At 45.5% G+C, this 15404-nt stretch overlaps 1 protein-coding gene across 1 annotated transcript; it reads right to left on the bottom strand.

The window, feature by feature from the left end:
* Positions 1-9499: 9499 nt before the first annotated feature.
* Positions 9500-13700, bottom strand: LOC122168060 (melanin-concentrating hormone receptor 1-like). The gene is made up of 2 exons (XM_042833118.1): positions 13643-13700; positions 9500-10545 (listed from the first exon to the last, which is right to left on the bottom strand). The coding sequence occupies exons 1-2, from the start codon at positions 13698-13700 to the stop codon at positions 9500-9502; spliced, it is 1104 nt and encodes a 367-aa protein (XP_042689052.1).
* Between the last annotated feature and the right edge of the window lie 1704 nt (positions 13701-15404).

Here is a 15404-nt window from a genome sequence, read left to right as displayed (position 1 = left end):
CGGGGCCCTAGCGTCGGCGGAGCACTATGAGAGCTTAGCACGCCCTCTAGCGGCTCGGAGGGCCGTCAGAGTCGGGAACAGACGGAGTGCGGGCTCTGAAGCCGTTCGGCAATGTGAGTGGAACTGTACACTAAATTAGCAGAAAAACAGTTGGAAAAGCTGACGAATCAAGTTAAAGACGGGAAATCGTTATTTCGAAACCTCGAAAAAGTAGTTAAATTTCATACCAATTAAAAGAAACTTAGATAGTGAGAAAAAAAGATAAAAAGCACCTTCTTCCTCCACCTCATTATCTTAGGCATCACAGGTGCTGTGGGACCACCAAGAACCTTCTAGAACTGCCTGCAATCCTCCCGAACTGGTTGAAAACCTCTGGAATGCTCTGGAACCTTGGCCAGAACTCCTCTGGAACAGCCTGGAACCCTCTGGAACCAACCATTTCTGGACATGCCCAGAAACTTCTAGAACCTTCCAGAATGACCTAGGATCATCTATGCCTGGCAGGAGCAGTCCTGAGGAGAGCCCAGTGCTATCTTCTCAGCCCACAATGGTTTTGTTGGAGCTGTGCATCCTCTCAGGGTTTCTGAAAAATATGTGAGTGATGGTACCTGCAAAAGACGCTGTTCTGGGCAGAACTGCAGGCCTCAAAGCACGTCTAGTGTGGAGCATCCAGGCCGTGGAGTTGGTAGCATGGGAGTGTTGTGGCTGGGCTCAGAACAAAGGTGCTGATGACTGCAGCCCTGATGCAGCCTTCAAATCACAATGAAGCCCCAGGATTTCACTGCTGTCTGTGTGGCTGATAGGGATTTTAATTCTCTGGATTTGCAGTCACTGGACAGGATCAGGTGTGAAATTTGACCTGGAGAGGCCAGCAGCAGCATGATGGGCAGCCTCCTCACACGTGTTATTTTCCAAGGGCTTGTGACAATCCACAGCTGGGCTGCTAGCACTGAGGCAGGCACCCAGCCCCATTCCTTACCGCAGTACTTGGGCTCACCACTCATTCTGAGGAAAAATTCAGTCAATGTGGGGAAAAACAGTGAAACAATGGCCAAGCTGCTGTAATTACAGCTCCTCCTGCCCAGCAGCTGGGGAAGGCAATTTCTCTCTGTAGCAGGTATCACTATTTCTTCTGGTTGTGCCTCCAGCAGAGGCTGGTGAGATGCCATTGTGCAGGGCAGCGCTGAGTGCGTTGTGGCCCAGTTACAGTGGAAAACAGGAAACCTCAGCACATTACAAGCCCGTCTGGCTGATGACAAAGCTGGATTTGCTGCTGAGGAGGTATGAGCTGATCTGATGGGAAAACGCACCAAAAGCTCAGATTTCACCTCAAGTTTCTCTCTTGTTGCTGTGAGATAGCTCATAAGACTTTGTTTACTGTCAAATAGGAAATATACAGCTTTTTTCCCCACCAACATCTCAGCTTCCTGCTGCAGTTTCCCAGTAATAGCCCCTTTGGCAAAATGCCAGCATAGGCAAAAAAAAAAATGCAAAAAACATCCTGCTCTATTTTCCAGTGAATTATTTTAATTTTTCTTCCTTCCTGATTACTGATTCCTCTCCTTCCTTGTGAACTGACCCTCAGTCCTTCAGGGGGGCCACACAGTGCTGGCTAGCTGCAACTGTCTCTCTGCAGCATGTGGAAGCACAGTGCAGGGAACAAGGATGTATCTCTTGTACATCTCAAGGGGCAGCAGGACATGCAGCAGGTGCACCTTTTTCTCCCTACAGACTACTTGATTTTTGCATAACTCAAGAACACCACATACTTTTCCTTTCAAATTCCAGTCTGTCACCCCTTTGTTTAATTCAGTTTTTCCTTAAAACAGAAAGGAAATGGTCTGGAAAAGACTCTAATCCAGAATTTGCTTTTTGCACCCACTATGATTGCAAGACCCAGCAACATCAAGACTAATCTCAGTTTACATTTCTTTTCAATACTGGGATCTTAGCTATCATAGAGGAGTCTAGCTTTACACAGAGGCACTAATAACACCTTCTCCCTGATAAAGTTAATCTTTTCCCAGCTGAAACCACTTAATCAGCCCTAACAGGCTGAGTCCCATTAGCTGGAAGTGGGAACTGCACTTTCTTCTCACTTATAAATAGGTGAGCGGGGAACCTAGTTGTTTTTTTCTCTTGTGCTCAAGCAGGGATTTTTAATGTGAGCTTTCTTTGTGTTTGTCTTGAGACTATATCTGCAGCATTCATAGTACAAAGTTTTTTGTTTCTTTAAGTTTAGGTGGCTTTTCTTCCTTATTCTGACTAGGTCCCAGCTGACTTTCTTATCAAGTAGCTATGTGTGGCAGCAAACCTAAAATGCTACTGTTGGGGAATTTCCTAGGCTCTCTGCAGTTATTCTTTGTGGCAGGGTTAGGGAAAGCAGACAGATGAAAGATGTTCTTATTTGAGCTAAAAGAGCAGTCGAAGAGCTGCTCAGAAAGCTGAGTACTGGTAAAGCAACTTTGTAACTGAATAGTCAGCTGAGGAATACAAGGATGGATAGGTGACTATGATCCTGGATGCTGCTAAGGAGGGAGAGCATGGGTGTGTGGTATGAGGGAGCAGAGCAGGATTTGACCTTCATTGTTAGAGCAGTGCATAGGCTCTGGAGGAGCTGCAAAGGAGGCTAACAGCAGATGTCAAAGCTCATTGCTTCTCCTCCATCAGAACCCTTGCCTTGAGGAAGCCACACTTCATTTTCTTAGAGAGATGTAATGCTGAATGTTCCAACCCAGTATCTCAAGAGTGTATCTCTCTGAACAGGCTGTTCAGGCTTTGTCTTTATTTTCTTGGCCCCGCCGGGGGGCCCCCCCGCGTAAAGTTGAAATGACAGATCTTATAAAGGCAGAAATGGGAGGTGAAAAGGAAAAAAAATTGGACCGGAAAACAAGGGATGGCTGAGCTTGGGCCTTCTGAATAAGGCAGCTTCTTCCTTGCTCCCCTGTTGCTGCTGACCCTAGAGTTCTGGATAGAGCAGAACTGATGTGTGATGGAATGGTTTTGAGTTTTCCTGGTTTTGTTTTTGTTTTTTTGAGCTCTGTTAAAACTTTTCTTTGTTAATTTGATGTGCCAGAATTATGCTTAATAGTCGCTGTAATCATGAGTTCTTCATAGTTAACTCTTGGATCAGCTTGCTGTAAGTAGACTCATAGTATGCTTTAGTTGAAAAAATGGTGGAAAGCATAGACTTGAGATTGTTTTTCTAGTCTCATATAATGTGTGAGGTACAGCGAGGTGGGAATTGCATGCCTGACCTAGGTCATACTGTCAGGTACCCACATTAATCTCCAAGTTTAACACATCCTGCAATTCCTACTGTAGTACTTGGAAACTTTTGATTAAACTGCACCTCAGATCTGCACCTCTGCTCTTTATGCTTGAGTCTTAGCTGTTCACTAGCTAATAGTAACACTTGAAAAGCTGTCTGAGATGTGTAACGTGTCCTGTCCACTTTGACTTTGTTGCATCCTGCAGAGCATGTCCTAATACCCAGAGGCTTTGTGTGTAGGTGTTCTGTGTGATTTGGGGGCAGACAAGGATGTTACAAATTCCATCAAGTGCACAAATTCTTGTGTGTGTTGTTACCATGGTTGTTCTTAGCTGGTATTCAAACAACCACTGTTCAAAACTCCTGTTATTGTATAAATTTAGCAGTTTTTAGCATAAAATTGTCTAATTATTACACTTAATTATACTTCTACAACCAAAATCTCAGCTCCTTGTTTTGAGAGTGTTGTGTTGACAACTTGAACTACTTAAGAATATAAAAAAGGGAACGTTTGGCAATTAATCCAAACAGGATTTGGCAGGCTTTAAATAGCCATTAAAGTACTTGGACTTGTGAGAACAGAAGTTAATAAGGTCAGGTGTTGCAGCTTGCCTGGGGTATGTGGGACCAGTCTGCTTGAGAGCTGTTGACAAATTCCCTGCTGCTGTAGGGTGCTGGCGATGTCTGTGATTGTCCAGTAGTGTGTTACAGCAGGTTGTATGAGAAGAGCATTGGGAAGACTTTTAAATACGAAGGGGCCTGAATCTGGGTTTTCAGTCACTGCTATATGAATTTCTAGAGGTACTGTTTGGTAGTTCTCTGAACATGTTTGGAATTACTTACTGAAACCTGCACATTGTTAATTATACTTGAAAATTCAAGGAACCATGGACCAAATCCAGACTTTGTTTTACCTCAGTGATGCACTGTTCTAGACTGGGAAGAAAGGCTGAGTGAACTGGGTCCATTTAGCCTTGAGAAAAGAAGACTGAGAGGGGACCTGATCCAGGTCTATAAATATCTAAGGTGTGGGGGGCAGAATGGCGAGGCCGGACTCTTTTCAGTGGTGAGTGGAGACAGGACAAGGGGAAACGGCTGGAAACTGCAGCATAGGCAGTTCTGCACCAATGTGCGCAAGAACTTCTTTACAGTGAGGTGACGGAGCGCTGGAACAGGCTGCCCAGGGAGGTGGTGGAGTCTCCTGCTCTGGAGATATTCAAGACCTGCCTGGACGCCTACCTGTGTGACCTGCTGTAGGGAACTGCTTTGGCAGGGGGTTGGAGTCGATGATCTCTGGGGGTCCCTTTCAACCCCTACAATTCTGTGATTCTGTGAAAAGGTGACCTCTGGAAAGAGTGGTTGAAGCTTTTCTTATTTTCCCAGTGTGCCTTGGCATGCTGTGGATTTCTTGAGCAGACTGTCAATCTTGCACTAGGATTCCTGCTTTGAGGTAAAAGAGACTTGCTGTTTGAAGTTCAAGGCTACAGATTATGCTTTTTGTTCAAGCTTCATAACTTCTCTGCAAGGTGTTTGTACTCCCTGGTGTTTTGAAATGTCTTCCCAGGGCTTTGGTCTGGAGAAGCACTCGCAAACCTGCAGTTTTTTGCTAAGCTTTACATAAAAGGAGTTGCCTGGTAAGGAACTGCCTTGGAGTCAGAGGCAAGAGACAGTCTTCGGCTTGTGCTGGGGCCCGGGAGGGAAGAAATAGTGTTTAAGGCAAGCAACTGAGAGACCAAGGTTCTGCACTGTACTTTTTGATTAATGTTAGAAGCTTTAGATTCTTCCTCATCTGTTTTGGGCACCCCAGGCTTAACATCAGCAGCAGATGCTAAAGCACTTGCTGTGGAAGTATGTTGCAAAGTTCACATATGTACAGTAGCTCTGGGGCACCAATGAGTATTGCATGCATCAGATTCTGCCACGTATTCAAGGACTGTCCTGTATTTTTTTCCAAATAGCCAAACTGCTCCCCACTCCCATAATGTTGCTATTTAATATTGACATAAGGTAATAGCCTGCTCCCCTGCTTGGGGCTGCTGTGCATGCTTGTCTAGCAGTGAGGCAGCTGGGGAGAGCTTCTGGCTGCTTTGGGGGGGTAGTTCATATCCTGCTGCTCTTCATCATCCTGGTGGCACTGAGTATCATAAGAGCAGTTGGCAGGTGCCTCTTATCTGGAGCTGTGAGAGCTGTGCTTGGTCCTAAGTGGTTACTGGAACCCAGTAAACCTCATGAGGTACTTCAGCTTCCTTCAAACTCCAGAACTGAGGTCTTAGCCTGCATAGTGGAAATGCTAAGTCAGGGCCTGAAGCAGTGATTGAAAACCTGGTGGGAAGGCAGGACCAACCCAAAGGAGCTCAGGTGCATGCAATCTACCAGAGTGATCAGAAGGGGTGGAGCCAGGATCCATTGGCAGTGGAGGTAACCTTCTGAAGGTAAGCAGCTTTTTCCCTTTGTTTCTGTGTCCATGCCTGCTGCACTTGGGCTTATCCTCACTTGCAGCCTAAGACTTTGCTACTCTGTTATTGTTGCTGTGTTTTCCATTGTGTTACAGCATTACAGCACAAAGTTTAATAGCAGGTGTCATTTCTAATATTCTCCTGTAATGAAGGTCTACGTTTCTTCTCAAAGGTTTTCCCTTCATTGGAGCAGATATCTCTGTTCAGATGCTTTCAAATGCCATATGTCACCTGGAAGCACCAAATGACTGCCACCTCCCCAATTAGAAATGGAGGCTCCAGATGAGAACCCCTCGTCAGTTAGCGACTCCTCTGTGTGCTGCCCCTTCCCTGCACTGTGTCCCCTCCCTGACCATGCAGCAGAAAGGCTGTAGGAGGAGTGTGAGTGGACAGATGCATTGCTCTGTTCTCATGGATGCGACCAGAAAATGGTGTTTCTGTGTGGCCCCAGCATCGGGCAGGAGTAACGTGAAGCAAGTGGACTGGGAACAATATGAACATATGTGGCTTGTCTCCCACCAGTGAGTTTGTTGAATGAAATTCAGTTAGCAAGCAGGGAAGACTACTTGCTAAAACACTATTAGCCAGATTCCAACAGACTCCCAAGGGCCAGTGAGTCATCCATCCCCACCTGGCAGTATATGCCTGCTCTCCATCATGGTTACCCAGCTGTCATGGGCAGGGTTAGCTGTGGAGATCAGTTTTTGGGGAAGAATGTCACTAACCTGCTAACTGGCAGGGCTTTGGGACCTCAATTCCAGCTTTCCCTTAGGGGTGCAACAGTGGAGCAGGCAGGATTAGATTTTATTGCCATATGTCCACAGTTTGAAAGGGGGGGGGGAGGTTAGGATAGTATAAATTGGTTAACTAATGAGGTTGAGCCAGGAAGTGAACCCTGCAAGCACAACCAAAGTTTATATCTTTTGATAGCTCAGGAAGTAGAAGTAAATAAACTGGGCAGTATGCCCCTTATGGGAATTGATTAAGAGCATAGCTATGACATAGGTTTCAGTCACACCTCAAAGGATGAGGAGGGGAACAGGAGTGGGGGAGAATAAACCCATCTGTCATCTTGCTGTCTGATGTGGTACCTAGCAAACACATAGGGAAAGTGTTGGTGAAAAGAGCCAAGGAAGTGTATCTCATCCAGCATGGCGAGCTCTCGAACCAAGCAACTAGTCTGAAAGGGCTTTTTCCACCATGTGTTGTGAAGGTGGTTTTATTTAGATTTGGTCTTTTCTTGTGCTTCTAGCTGCTTAGTTGGATTTCCTTTAGTTCGTATCAAGCAAAGGAGACAAAGGGCTGCATGTGAGATGCGGGAGTGCAGGAAAACATACTGCATTTTTTTCTATACCCTTTCTCACCATGCTTTTCACACAGACTGCAGCAACCCTTCAGACTGCCTATCTGCAAGAGGAGCTGTGGATTTTTTTTCTATTAAATAGAGTAGTGCTTTGTTTTCTGTCTCTGCAATTAGCAACAAAGTCACTGGGATGGGGGCAAGAGGTGTTGCATAACAAATATGAACAGAAGAGTGGACAAAGGCATAAATCTGGGTACACATCAGAACAATGATACACTCCAAGTTAACAGAATTTGCTTTGAAATATAGGGTATTTGCTGCCAATCATGCCAAAATGGCATCAGGGAGAAATTTCTGGCTTGCAGGGGTGCTGAGTTCTGAGGCAGATTGCTAGGAGAACGGGGACTGGATGTGGCCAGGCTTGGCAGGCTTGAGCTGTTAAAGGTGGCCCTTATGTGAGGGAATGGTAATGGTGGAATCTTGTGTCTGTTTGGGACATTTTGATCATAACCCACAACCTAGGTAGAGACTCTCTATTAGAGCGACTTGGATGCTGGTGGCTCTTCAGTTGGAAGAGCTTTTGTCCTGCCCCATAAATGTGAATAAAATCCCAGTGATTAAACCCCCATCCTCCTGGCTTCTCACATGTCAGATCTTATCTATGTGAAGATTTCACCCTAGAAAGGTGAACAGTGTGTTGTGCCTTGACTTCCATGTGATGAGGTCTGGAAGAGACCTTTCCCACAGAGACCCTTCCCTGCTGGTCCTGGCCTCCTTTCTTGATTAGCCCACTGTGTCCCACTGATTTTGGCCATGAAGCTTGACCACACCATGTCAGGCTGACTCATTTAAGGTGAGAATAAACTGGTTGAATCACAAACACCTTTACTGTAAACAAGATAACATCTTTGAGCTCTCAAAGTAGCACATTAGACAATGAAACCCTTTTTCCCTTCCCTCGTACTTTCCTAATGGCTGGTATTAAGAGGGGGGGAAAAAATGCCCAACCTCCACCATCTTATACAGAAGAAAGTCTCAGTCATCCCTTTGGCTTCTGTATAGGAGAAAGTTAACACAACAGTTCTGCTAGTCTTAAGAGCAAGTCTGCACTTGCACAAACTTGCATTCCTTGAACTTTGCTCTCTTCAGGCAGAATATTGACCAAAGAAGTCCCATGAAAACCAGCACAGGTGAGAATTCCTGGCATTTAAGATGGGGCAAAGATTTTTAAGATCATAGTTTGCAAGCTCTGTATGCGTCTATCTGGCTTTGTAGTCCAGGAAAAGAGGGTGGAAAACTAACAAAAATACCACACAGTTATAGATGTGGATGTGCTTCTGAGGTGCGCAGTCTAGAATGGAAGAACACAGCTCTGTTTAACAAATGTTCATTAACTCAAAAATCATCTCTCTGCATCTGATGACAAAAGTGCTGTTTCACACCAGCCTGCTATGATCACTAGAGGTGAGTGAATTGCTGTGCTCTCTGGTATGTAGAATGAAGTATTAGCTGCACTTAAATATGTGCAAGTGTCACGAGTGTATGTTAAGTACACTTGTAAGGTTAGAAAATTCTGTGCAGGTAACAGTCCAGATGAATGAGTGAATTTCTGTTATGGTTGTGTTGTTGGTGGCTGGCAGCATGAAACCATAAGTGTAGTAATATAATTCTGTGCTATATGATAATTTTCATGCTGCTTTACATGAAATTAATCTACAGTGAACTGTTCCTTTGTGTTTGATGAAGTGTTTAACAATACCTGCGCTATCCCGTGGGAGGAGTCCTGTACAGTCTCAGTATAATCTCCTGCCTTTTGCTGATCTGTGCTGTCTTCTTCCTAGTCTTTGTAATGGGTAAATTTATTTCCTAATCTCTGACTGTTTAAGCCTTGCATGCAGAATAGGCATCTAATTTTCCTTTAATTTTGTAAGGCATTTGTTATTTTGAACGAGTTACGTAAGCAATTCAGTTTCCTGAGCTGCCTTTTCCCATCTTCATGCTTTACAGATCTCTGCACACTGCATGCTTTTTAGCCACGTTTAAAGCCCTTTGGCGGGGGTTTCCCAATAGTCATGTAGACTGCAAGACACAAGAGCAGCATGAGGAACTGGCAGAGTGAAAATAGGCTCACTGGCACAATAAGCAACAAATCTGGTGTTTGCAGCAGTATTTCTGAGAATGGTTTGCAGTTCTTTGATGCTGTACAACTGCTATCTGCCTGATTTTACTTGAAATATTTAGGATTAGCATCAAATTTATCCAGTTTTTGAAAATATCTTGATTGCTGAACAGGGAAGGACACTGGAAGTGTCTGTTGCTGGAACGGAATGCCAAGCAGCAGATCTGAGCACCTGCCCTCTTGAATGCAGGATCCAGCAGTCTATAGCTTCACAAAGAGCTGCTGAAGCTGCTGCTCCTCCGTAGATTTACAGATTAAAAGACTTTCTGCTATGATTACTCCAGTGTCACCTAGTGAACAGCAACATTTGCAGGCAGTGAGTGTGGGGAGTCCTCTGGAAGCAGAGTCTGCTGAGTGGATTCTGAAGCCAGTTTTAGGCATATGCTGGCATCTGTCATGCTTTTGTTGTTGGCAGAGCTGCTGTTGTGACGTGCCACTTTTGAAGGGCGGATGGCTACTAAGAACTGGCGCTTGAAGGTCTCGCTGAGGGCAATGTAGAGAAAGGGGCTGAGGCAGCTGTTGGCATAGCCCAAGCTAATGGCAAAATTGTAGGCATAAAAGAAGGCCATGGATGGTGTATCAATACCAAGTTGAACCAGCTGGAGAATGTAGAAAGGAGCCCAGCAAATGAAAAAGGCAGAGCAGATGGCAACTGCCATGCGGGTGACTTTCTTGGTACGAATCTGGAGACTCCTTTGGGGCAGTGGGACCACAGTGGTGGTTATGTGCTGCAAGATCTTGAAGTAGACTACACAGATAACAATCAGTGGCATGGCAAATGCCAGCATGAACTGGTAGAGAGTGAACCAGTAGATGTCAGTCTCTGGGTTGGGAAGCAAGAGAGCACAGCGAACAGTCCCATCTGCCAGAGGCATAAGGCCTGCATACATCCACACAGGAATGACAGTCAGGAAGGAGAGGAGCCACGCTAAGCAGATAACTAGAGCTGCGACACATGGGGTCCGGACATAGGTGGATTTTAGAGGATAGACAGTTGCCAAGTAACGGTCCAGGGTCATCACTGTAAGAATGTTGGTGCTGGTGAACTGACTGTTGTTGTCCAGGGTGGTGATGATGGTGCACAGGGTTGCTCCAAAGTACCATGAGCCATTGCCTAGGAGCTGGTGGATGAGGAAAGGCATGCCCAAGAGGAAGAGGAGATCCACGATGGAGAGGTTGAAGATGAAAATGTCAGGCACGGTCTGGTTACGCTTCAGCTTCTTCTTCTTGACAATAGTGTAAATGACAGTGAGGTTCCCCACAATGCCCAGGAAGCAGATGATGCTGAAGAGACTGGGCATGATCACATTGGTGTATGGTGCTGGCTTCTCTGCTACTGCCAAAACAAACCAAAATACTAAGTGCAATCCAGAAACAGTCTCTTGGTATTTGTTCTTGCCCTATCTTGCAACTGGATTCTTCCCAAAGATGTGGTTTGGAGCACCCTCTGCTGCACATGGAGGGGCTTAGCTGTGAATGTAAAACCTCCTCCTCTGCTGTGCAGTGCGTGTAACACCCCCACACCCCACCCCAAATATTTTTGGCTGTGAAAGTGTCCTTCATCTCTCCAGAAATACTTCTGTCATTTTCTGGAACTCTCTAGCTTTTGTTGGGGCTAACAGGCTGGTATTCTTCTGCTCTTGCAATTGTCTGACAGGGAATTGATAGTGGGAATATTGGGTGTCCAGCTTTTTTTTTTTTTTTTTTAAGGAGTGGGTGAGGCATCTTTGCAAATCAGGAGCAAGCATGTACTGGTGCCAAAACCCCCAATATATTTAACACCAAATCTGTTGTTTGACAACTTCAGCTTGTCTGCTGGGTAGTTTATCAATTGTTCAATATGAGGCAAAGTTCGCTGACCATGCTAGGACATAACTGATGCTTATCCACACTGTGGAATCTGTGACTGTACCCTGGCTATGTCCTAGCTCTGTTGGGATCAGGACAGAGCACAACTGCTTCCCATCTCCCTTCCCTGCCTCTCTCTCTTTCTGTAGTTTTGGTGTAGAAGAAATCCTAGTGTGTGGAAGAGGCAGGGTTTGGAGCGTGCTTCAGTATTGGCCTTCCTTTATCACCTAGAAGGAGAAAAAGTATGGCTTAAAGCTACTCTCTGGCTCCTAGGTGTAGGTAGATTTCCAAGGCAAAATTGTTGCCTGATAGGTTACTGGCAATGATACTTTGAAGTGGGAGGCCTGAACATAATCAAATTCATGTTCTCCTTGTCACTAACTAGAGTTTTAAATCACGTTTTGAAACCACATGCCTGTAGTGCCAAACAACAGAAATTTCTGCTCTTGGGCACGTTAAGTTCTAAGGCATTCTGCAAGTTTCGTGTGCGCTGTGGTAGACTCTCAAATCAGCCTTCTCAGCTCATTTCATCTCATTACTCCTTTCCTATGGGACCTTTATTTATGTGTGTATTTTGGCTGTCACAGAGATATGCCTAACAGCCCCTAAGCCTAGACTGTGCGTGTCTTTCATTGAGTTGTGGATTATTCAGAATGATACTGATTGGAAATGCTTTTCACCTTCTTTACTACTGGTTTTCTCAGCCTACTCCTGTAGAATAAGGGATGTTGTCTCCTCCTGCATAACTGAGAAATACTGTAAATGAGATTAAGTGACAGATAATCACAAAACATTCCCAGCCAAAGTGGTGTCTGTTTGCCAGATGGTATATGCTGACTAACATCTGGAATTCGTGAGTACCAATGTCTGCAGTCTTGCTTTAGTGTCACTGAGAACATTCACTGAACTGGCAAGATAACTGAAGCTGTGTTGCTGGCCTGGCAATGGCTGGAGAGTTGTGTGTCACCAATATGTACTACCTCTGTCCACCCAGGAGTATGGTGTGGGTTACTGTTTTCTTTTGCTGGTAGTAGGATGCAGTCAGCTTAGGCATAAGCAAAGGCCAGAATCTAGTAAAGTGGGGGTTATGTCACTTTATCTGGAAGCTTTTTTGTGAGATGATAAAACAGGTAGCAAGGGATAAAGCAGAACTGCCAGGGGCCTGAAGTACAGGTGCAGAAGAGAACCTGATCTGGTTGATAAGGCAGTAAACCTCCTCAAGGCCATATTAGGAGCTTTAATGGTCCCAGTTCTTCCTGGATCCTCTTCGATGCAAGGAAATGCTCAATTTAAGCGGCTGTAAATAAAGTAGTGTTATCAGCATCCCACTTGAGACCTGGTACTAGTCTCCAGCATTCAGCTTGTGTATTTCCTGAACTTTCAAACAGATTTCACATCTCCTTAATGCTGGAAGATGGAAGATTAGAGACTGGAAAATGACTGTGGTCCTGTTGTTCTGTGTCTAGCTGTTATGAGCTGTGCTCTCCTTTCTTTTAGCCTGAAACTTTGTTACTAGTGCAGTGGAAATGGATTATATGGTTGAAGTGTAAAAGCTGCATGTTTAGCTGAAACTGGAACAAAACATCCTTTTTCTGCAGTGTTATCAATAGAGTGCTCATGGTTACCCTTGTAATATTTTGAATGAACTCAGCTGGCCTTTGAGTGAAGTATGCACAAGCCCAAAGGCTTTGTGTGAGGTGTGGTTTGTATAGTGCTGTAGCATTTTGCCTGATGTACTTCCTGCTTATACTAATAGCAACAAGTGGTATTAGCTGGAAGCTGGAGTTCATGTGTGTTTTGTGGAATGGAGTTAGAAGTGTGTGACTACCAAATTATCAAAAATTACCCCTTATCTCAAGAACATAGAGGTTTTAGAAATGGTTGAATCTGATTTTTCCAATGATGATTTTGTGCGAACACAAGTGGCTGTTCTTGTATACAAAAAGAGTTACTTCTAGGCATTGATTTATCTTTGCCCGCAGATCTGTGGCTGCCCTGTTATTCCTGAAAAGTCACAGTGTAGTTCTCTCTGGAAACTCAGTGAGAACCAGCCTGGACTGTATTCTTCAATCATGCCCACATGTGCAGCAATCTAATCTTTATTGCATCTCAGAAGATAGCATCTAAAATGTGCTTTTATGCAATATATAAGATGTTGAGCATGAAAAATCGTTTGTTAAACACTTCTGTTGAACGCTTGAGGGTATTGCCTTATTGTCCCTACACAATTTGTCTGACAACATTGACAACATGCGGTAGACTGGGGGGCCTCTCTCCTTCCTGCCCCAGTGGGATTTTACATTCTTTGTCTTGTTCTCCTCCCCCATTTCTCCATCCTCAGTACTAGTGCCCCAGTGGCTGCTCCTCGTAGCCCGCCTTCCCCTGGGCCCCGCTGTCGGCGGTGCTCGGACGCCGCGTCTCCCGGCAGCGCCCCGTGGTGGGGCCCGGAGCTGTCCGCTCGCAGGTGCTGAAGGCACAGCAAATAGACCACGGGGAGCGTTGGGGCTGTGCCCTTGCTCCTGGCCCCTGCCCTTTGGGCACCCGGCTGGTCAGTACCTAGCAGAACACCCCACAGCCCAGCTCACCTGAGCCGTTCCGAGCCTCCAACGTGGAGAAATTGTGCAAAGAGCTGATGGGGGCCATGGCAATTAGCCCCGGAGGCTGAGGTTCTTCTCAAAGTTGGCCAAGTTGCCTCCAGAGATCCGTGGCGGTGATGGGGTGAGTCCCACAGCCGGGGTTGAGCGGGGTGTGGGAGGCAGCAGCGGAGTCTGAGGCTTGGCTGTGCTCTGCTTGCTGGCTTCAGCGCTGCCGAGCTCGAAACGAGTGCTGACATCAAGGAGCAGCTGACTGGCAGCCACTTCAGCTGAAAGCATCCCTCTGTCGCTATCGGGTAGGAGGGGATGCTGGGAGAGAGGGAGCGGAGAGGCGCTGCCTCCGTGGAGTTGCAGCCAGTACCCCTTTGTGTCATTTTCCCCAGATCCCCTGATGGACAGCTGGGATTTGCACCTTTCAAATTATAGCCAACTTTCTCTCACTGTTATCAGTAGGACATAAGGGCTATGTTTTTCCTTCTATGTATCTCCACTCTCTTGCCTTTGCTATGGATTTTTCTCTTGACTCACATGCTCTTTTCATTCCTGAGTCACAATCCTGTCCCCACTGGTGGGGCTGGGGGATATCAAGGTGCCAAATCACCCACTGGAAGGCGTTGCTTTGGTCATCTGACTCCTTTAACTCAAGTTCCAGCCTGAGATACTTCACTTGTAATTAATTCTCTGCTGTATTTTTTGTCATAGCTCATTTGCATCCTAGTTTAGAAATTAGCTAAGCAATTATTTAAACTCTTGTTATCCATGCTGGATTTCTAGTTAATTAGCACAAAGTGGACTTTTATCCAAAGCTTGATGACCACTTCTCCCTGCAGGCTAGACCTCCTCCTGCTGTAAGATCTGAGCTGTCTGGTCAGTCATAGCTAATTCCAGTCCCATACTGCTAACTTGAGGTTTTAGTCTTCAGCTTCTACCTATTCTGGCTACTGAGAGTGAGCCAAAGTCCAAGATAGCAGCTTTATGTGGTTTTATTTTCACTGCTGAATGTTAGAGGATTCCAGAGGTGGAAGCACAGCCAAAAGCAAGGAAGGACCAAGCAGAACTTGCTCTGTGATGAGGAAGCAGAGTGGCTTGCAGGCTGTCCATGACCAGTATGTGGAACTCAGGGCAGCAGATGTGCTCTCGGCAAACAGGCAGATCCTGCTGCAGAAGTTAAAAGGTTGCAGGCGGTACTCAGTGTCAGACAGGAACAGTCAGGAGCTCTAAGGGAGGCAAATCCAACTGCAGGGTGTGGTGTTAATTGTGTTGCTGCTTTTCTTATGAAAACAGGCATTAGCATGAGGAAGAGACAACTGTAATTTGAACTCCTGAGCCTGAATAGGGGGAAAAAAAAAAAAACAAACTCAAAAAGTTGAGCTCACATCTGTAGCTTGTGGATAAGTGTGCTCAAGAGGAGAGAGAGGCTGTTCTGCATGAAATGATGGGTGGACTAACCAAGACTAGATGCCTGCCCAACACCCAAATTATTGCTCTGCTACCCTTTTCAATGAGGACAGTGATGGTGTTGAACTTGAAAGTGGATATTGCAGATCTGAGATTTAATAAAATTGGAAAGTCCAAGAGGTTTAAGTCAGAGAGATGAGAGAAACTTCACTGGAAAGAGCTGTTGCACGAAACCGTAAATCCAAGCACAAGGATTTATGATAAAGCTGTTAAAACAGAGGTGATGTTTTATAACCAGTTATTGCAATCCTGCTATCTGATTCTGAGCAGGGAAAGGCAAGAAGAAAATTGTAAT

Source organism: Centrocercus urophasianus, unplaced genomic scaffold, assembly GCF_019232065.1.
Source record: "Centrocercus urophasianus isolate 14NV4802_14NV808 unplaced genomic scaffold, USGS_Curo_1.0 seq_40, whole genome shotgun sequence".
In the NCBI taxonomy this organism is placed as follows: domain Eukaryota; kingdom Metazoa; phylum Chordata; class Aves; order Galliformes; family Phasianidae; genus Centrocercus; species Centrocercus urophasianus.
This window is presented reverse-complemented; position numbering and strand designations above follow the sequence as displayed.